Source organism: Chlamydomonas reinhardtii, chromosome 2, assembly GCF_000002595.2.
Source record: "Chlamydomonas reinhardtii strain CC-503 cw92 mt+ chromosome 2, whole genome shotgun sequence".
Lineage (NCBI taxonomy): Eukaryota > Viridiplantae > Chlorophyta > Chlorophyceae > Chlamydomonadales > Chlamydomonadaceae > Chlamydomonas > Chlamydomonas reinhardtii.
This window is the reverse complement of record NC_057005.1, coordinates 7,455,384-7,461,531: the sequence shown is the minus strand read 5'-3', so window position 1 is coordinate 7,461,531 and position 6,148 is coordinate 7,455,384. Positions and strand designations below refer to the sequence as shown.

At 68.2% G+C, this 6,148-nt stretch overlaps 2 protein-coding genes across 2 annotated transcripts in view; one reads left to right on the top strand and one right to left on the bottom strand.

Annotated features, from left to right (window-relative positions):
• The window catches only part of CHLRE_02g144251v5 (uncharacterized protein), a 7,691-nt gene extending 3,819 nt beyond the window's left edge, over window positions 1–3,872 (top strand). The window contains exons 11-20 of the mRNA XM_043060276.1: window positions 147–246; window positions 598–662; window positions 842–911; window positions 1,130–1,342; window positions 1,555–1,749; window positions 1,999–2,134; window positions 2,415–2,503; window positions 2,620–2,826; window positions 3,107–3,147; window positions 3,427–3,872. Of these exons, the coding sequence (XP_042927755.1) occupies window positions 147–246; window positions 598–662; window positions 842–911; window positions 1,130–1,342; window positions 1,555–1,749; window positions 1,999–2,134; window positions 2,415–2,503; window positions 2,620–2,826; window positions 3,107–3,147; window positions 3,427–3,496 (1,186 nt within the window). The 3' untranslated portion in view covers window positions 3,497–3,872. The remainder of the gene's footprint in view (window positions 1–146; window positions 247–597; window positions 663–841; window positions 912–1,129; window positions 1,343–1,554; window positions 1,750–1,998; window positions 2,135–2,414; window positions 2,504–2,619; window positions 2,827–3,106; window positions 3,148–3,426) is intronic.
• A 7-nt stretch (window positions 3,873–3,879) lies between these two features.
• Window positions 3,880–6,148, bottom strand: part of CHLRE_02g144250v5 (uncharacterized protein) — a 5,652-nt gene continuing 3,383 nt past the window's right edge. The window contains exons 9-10 of the mRNA XM_043060275.1: window positions 5,786–5,922; window positions 3,880–5,285 (exon numbers count right to left, since the gene is read on the bottom strand). Coding sequence (XP_042927754.1) covers window positions 4,596–5,285; window positions 5,786–5,922 — 827 coding nt within the window. The 3' untranslated portion in view covers window positions 3,880–4,595. The remainder of the gene's footprint in view (window positions 5,286–5,785; window positions 5,923–6,148) is intronic.

Here is a 6,148-nt window from a genome sequence, read left to right as displayed (position 1 = left end):
TCGCACACACACACACACACACACACACACACACACACACACACACACACACTGTCCTACGCGTAATGTTTTCCTTGTGCTCTTTAACACACACACACACACACACGCACACACACACACACGCACACCCTGGTCCCCGCCTGCAGGGCTCTGGGCGAGCTGACGCCTGTGGCGCGCGCCTTCCTGGCCATGCTGGCGGAGGCGGGCACACCCATGTGGCCCGACCTGGAGGACCCCGGCACACAGGTGGGCCAGGGGGTGGGGCGGGGCGGGGGTATGTGCCCGAGCCCAAAGAAAAAGATGTCCCAGTAGTCAAGGAATTGCCGCCCAACCCAGGAATGTAGAGGGGGAGGAATGTAGAGGGGGAGGAATGTAGGGGGGGGAGGCAGACAGCCGGATCAGAGGGATGCGGTGTATGGATGGGCGTGTGGTGGAGTGCAGGGGGGGAGCGGAGTGGGCTGCGTGCAGTGCAGGGCACCCGGTTGCACCGCCGCCTGACCTCGACTGCTGACCTGACACCCACACCTGATACTCAACTGGAGGCACCGACTGAACCCGTCCTGGACCCCACACCGGCGCCTTGCACCCCGCACACAGGCCGCGGCGGCCGCAGTGCCCAGTGAGAAGTTCTCCTACTTCTCCGCCCACATCGTGTGCGACTGGTGAGCGAGCGCACCCGCCCCTCGTGCCTGGTGTTCCACTTCTCCTCCCCAATAGCGCAATCCCCTCCTCCCACGCGTATCCATCACATACACACATACACAATCGGCTTGCAAAAACGCCTCCCATGACTCATACACTGTAACTGTAACCTCCTTCCCGCCCTCATGCCGCCCTGCAGGAGCGGCTGCGGCATGAACGGCATGTTCCTGCCGCAGATGAGGCCCAACGGCACGGAGCCGTGCAACGTGGTGCGTGGGCCCAAAGGCGTTTGTGTGCATGCGTATTGCTGAAGGCCTCGTGTGTGTTCACGCGCGCTGCCGGGCGCCACTCTTGCTGCCGCTCTCACCCGGACCCATGCCACACTCCCTGTTGTCCCCCCGGGATGTCAGCACTTTATACTTGTGATTTAATAACTCCGTTGTGATTGAGTTACTCCGTTGTTCACATGAACGGCTACAACCCCCAGGCCGGCCACTTCGTGGTGTCCCCCGACAAGCCCATGGGCAAACGCTTCCAGCTGCTGCACAACGGCGCCTTCAGCTTCCCGCTGGCGCACCTGCTGCACGGCCCCGGCGGCGCCTACTTCGCCACCAATGTGCATGCGGGCGGCGGCGGCGGCGGCGCACACCACGCCGCGCGCGCCGGGGCGGGGCTGCACCACAGCCGACTGGGGCAGCACGTGAGTGCAGCCACACGCGTCAGTCAAACTGCCTTGGCCGCAGCCTGCACCCGCCTGCCGCCGACGCGGCAACCCCCCCCCCACCACCACCACCACTGCCTCCTTTCCCTTCTCCCCATGCTGCGCCCGCCACCTCCTGCCACCTCCCACCACCTCCTGCCACCTCCCACCACCTCCTGCCACCTCCTGCCGCCTCCCGCCTCCTGCCGCAGGTGCCGCTGCCGCGCGTGATCGCCCTGGCGCCCGGTGTGGTGAGCCGCACGCCCACCGCCGCCGGCGAGCCACCCGGCGCCCTGGTGCTGGCCGGCAAGCCGCAGCTGGTGGAGCTGGTGGCGGCGCTGAGCACTGTGGCGGTGGCGGCGGGGCGCACCCTGGCGGTGCCGCAGCTGTCTTGCGACTTCCCATGGGTGAGGGGGCGGGAGAGTTGGGGAGCCGCCGCCGCACCATCTATCCCTCTGGGCACGCGGGACCTATCACACGGCAGGCTCGGGCCTGGGGGGCGTGGCGGGGCCTGCGCTGCCTGCGGGGGATAGCGCCGAGCTCGGGGCTGACGTCAGCACTGCCGTGCCCATGACATGACACACTACCGTGTCGCCTCCGCTCCCGCCCACCGCCTGGCCGCGTGCTCCCTCCCTCCCCGCCTCCTCCCCCGCCAGATGCACCGCGGCGGCGCCTTCCCCTACAACGGCTCGCACTACGTGCCCTGGCGCTACCTCAACGGCGGCGCCTTCGCGCCCTACGGCCCCTCCATCTCCAACATGAGCTGCGAGTGGTTCGCCTGGGTGCAGCACGGTGAGGCCCCCGGCGTGTGTGTGTGTGTGTCTGTGTGTGTGTGTGCGTGTATGTGTGTGCGTGTACGTGTGTGTGTCTGTGTGTGTGTGTGCGTGCGTGTGTGTGTGTACGTGTGTGTGTGTGTGTGTCTGTGTGCGTGCTAGAGTGCACTTGAGGAACATGTGCGTATTTGTTGAAGAGTACCAAGGGATGCTCGCTGCCTGCCGTTTACACCCCTGCCTCGCTGCACCCACACGCGCCCGCACACCCCCACACCCACCCACACGCCCCCGCCCTCCAGGCTGCCTGCACGGCCCGCTGCACACGGAGCGGCGCGCACACGGGCACGGCGACAACCACGTCGCGGCGCGCATGCTGCTGTCCATAGAGGTGCGGGCGGGCGGGCGGGCGGGCGGGAGGGAGAATCTCTGGGAGAATCCCTGCCCTGCCTCCTGCCGCGTTCCCCCGTCCATTGATTACACCATGAATGTGCCCCCTCCCCCCAGATGGAGCACTTCCTGGAACAGCTGCACCCGGAGGCGCGCGCCCTGCGGCCGGGGCCCGGGGGCAACGTGTTGACCCTGCCGGCCGAGGCGGCGGCGGCGGCGGCAGGTCCGGACGGCGTGTTGAATGTGACCAGCGCGCAGCTGGGGGAGGCGCTGAAGGGCGTTGCGGCCGAGGCGCCGGTGGTGTGGATGACCAAGCCCATGCGGGTGGGTGGGGCAGGTGGGGGGGCTGGCGGGAGAAGCCGCGGCAGGGTGTGTGTGCTGGAGTGTGCGGCGGCTGGCTGTTCGGCTGTCGGGCTGTCTGGCTGTCCGGCGCTCACACATGGACTGGTGGGTGCGGGGCGATGGCGAGGTAGGGAAGGGCTGGGGGGCGAGGGCGGCGTGCACTGCTGCAGTGCCGTGTGGCATGTGTGTTGCTCCTGGGGTCGGGCCCCCGAGCCCCGACTCCGCACCTGGCTGACTCCTGGGCTTTAACCCCAACGTGCAGGTGACCGACCTGTCCGGCACTGCATCGGCTGCGCACCAGCAGTAAGTGGGGGGGGGGGGCTGGGTGCGGGGGGCCAATGGGGGAGAGCCGCATGGGTGATGGGGCGGGGGCTGGGGCTGGGAGGCTGGGTGTGATGGGGAGGGATCGCGTGGCCGCGTGCGGCTGTGGGTTGCTGCTCACGTGGTGTGCCGGTGGGTGTGCCGTACTGGTGTTCTTAAAACTTGGAGTCACGAGCGCTCGCGTGCTGTCGCCCTGTAGTCCCTGGCTGCCCCCCAGCTCCGGGTGTTAATACGCGGCACTTGCTCCGCGTGCACCCGCAGGTGGATGAACCACTGCTGCGGCCTCATCTGGCCGCACGGCTTCAACCGCATCTGCTTCTGGGAGTTCTGATCCGCATGCATGCGTGCGAGTGGCGATGTGTGTGATCATCAAGTCGGGGCAGTGACCCACCGACCCGCTGGGAGGGCCCCGGGTCGCAGCGGGGTGTGTGCGCCCTCGCCGGCCTGTGACGGGTGCTGGGTGGCTGGGCTGCGAGCGGTGGCATGTGTGGGCAGGCCAATGGGCAGCTTTGCAAGGGGGCGATTTTGACTGTTGGGCCCGAGCAGAGATGTGTGTGCTTAGCAGCGTAGGTGTGAGACAGCTGGTCATGCATGTGAATGCCGAGCAGTGGGGCAGCGTGGAATGTGCAGTTATGTGCTCCACGCTGGATGGGTGAGGTGACGAATTGACGATGCGTGGGGCCGTTGGCGTGTAACGCTCGAACGCCCATGCACTGGGTTGTTGGGTCTGGCAACCTCCGCCCCTGGTCACTACGGCGCCGCACTTGGCCCGTTGACGCGTCTGCGGCTCCCCCCACGACCACCAACACCGCTGTCGGCCAGACCGCTCATCTGGCCTGCGAGCAGCCTGCTCACGCACTCCTTACACCCGGCACGCTCCTTGCCCTTGTGGTCTGCATGGGCGTGAGGACAACCGGCCCTCTCCCTCTCAGCGTGTAAAAGTCCACCACCGCGCCTCCCTCCACGGTCGAGCCAGCCAATACCCACAGCCTTGCTTCGGATATAGCAGTTATCGAAGATGCTTAAAGGAAGCAGTATAGCACGCCTGCCCGCTCGATCCTAACCCACCACAAAGCACCATCCACCTCGACAGTCTTCGCCCTCATTGTGGGTGCGGCGCGGCGCCCACAGTCTACTACCGACACCACCTCCCAGATGACGGAGACTGAAGGCTGTACGCCGAGCTCACACTGCATGCCCGGTTTGGGCGCCGATTCCTGGACAAGTGGGACCCCAATTTCGTTGGGCTTGGGCATTGCACCCCCCGCCCTCTCCTGCTCTCGCCCAACCTCCAAAGCACCACACCTTTCCCCCCGCCTCACCCCGCGCCCTCCTATTCGTTGCGCTCGGCCATACCGCACAACCCAGCCCCACGCCGCCCGCCCACGCCTCCCTGTCCTCCTCCTCCCCACGCCCGCCCCAGCCCGCGCTCACGCCGCGCCCGCCCGCTGCCCCCGCTGCCTGTGCACCAGCAGCAGGTGCAGCCCGCCCGCCGGCCGCAGGAACAGCCCCGCGGCGGGTCGCGGCTCGTCCGCGGGGTCGCCCGTGGGCTCCAGCGCCAGGAAGCACAGCAGCACCGCCAGCGCCGCCTTGAGCTCCGCCGCCGCCAGCTGCTGGCCCAGGCAGCTGCGGGGCCCCGAGCCAAACGGCATGAAGGCCAGAGGGCTGCACAGCGGAGCCTCAGAGGCCTCGCCGCCCGCCGCCGCAGAGGAAGAGGCGGCGGCGGCGGCGGCGGCTGCCGCCGCCGCCGCGTCTTGATGCCTGTCGGCGCCTGCCGCGCCGCTGGCGCGGGTTTCGTCTGTGCCCGTCGCCGCCACCGCGTCCGAGGGGTCTGGCTCGACGGTGTGCATGCCGTCGTAGCCTGTGCCCGCGGCACCACCCTCGCCGCCGCCCTGCCTCTTTCCGCCCTTCTTCCCCTGAGCCTGGCCCTTGGAAGCGGCCGCCGCCGCCCCCGCCGCCTCCGCCTCTGCCGCCTGCCGCCGCGCCGCCACGTGCTCGGCCCATCGCTCTGGGTTGAAGCGGTCGGGGTCGCGCCACAGCTGCGGGTTGCGGTGCATGGCATGCACGTCCACCCACACCTCGGCGCCCGCCGGCACGGACCAGCCCGCCAGCACCACGTCCTGCAGGGGCGGCACCACACAGGGGGTTGCAAATGCCAGCCCAAACCAGGCCAATGCAAGCCATGGGGTGGGGTGGGGTGTACATGCATGATTAATCAAGAAGAAGCGAAGTTACTGCTAGGCAGATTGTGGCGCGTTACGGTGGGGTGGGGTAGCCGTTCATGTGAAGAACGGAGTGATTAACCCGGTGGCGTTGGTGGGAGGTCCTGGCATGTCTAGTTAGTCAGGAGAGATGTACACGAGAGAGGCACAGTCACGCGCCCCCATCTCCGCCCCTTCCCATCAAAGCCATGACCCAGCAGGCAATGTGTGCAGGGCAGGTTGGGTGAATGGACAGGGTGCGGCGGACGGTGCGGTCGGAGTACGCAGGGCCCGGGGGGGGGGGGGGGGCAACACGACCCGGGCCCAGTGCCCACTGCACGCCACCGCACCCACCCACAACCCGCTGCTACCGCTGCACCTGGGGGCGCCCTCCCTCCACGCCCTCCCTCGCAGCACACCTTGTTGAGCTGCCGCACGGTGGCGGGGCAGGGCTGGGCCGGGTACAGGCGCAGCGCCTCGCGCACGCAGCAGTCCAGGAAGGGCAGGCGGTGCAGCATGGTCCAGGTGAGGGCGGTGTGCGGCGCGTCATACACGCCTGGCGGGGGGCACGAGCGCGGGGAGCAGGAGGGCGGGAGGTTACATGCATGCTTATTGGGGGGGGGGGGAGGATTTAAGACGACGGGACACGTGGCGCAGCGTGTGTCTCACTGCGCCTAGCCCGCCCTGCACCGCAAGCCCCGCCCGCCGCATGGGCCGCTAGGCCGTGCAGCTCTCCCTCCCACTCTCCCTCCCTCCCTCCCTCCCTCCCTCCCTCCCCCCCT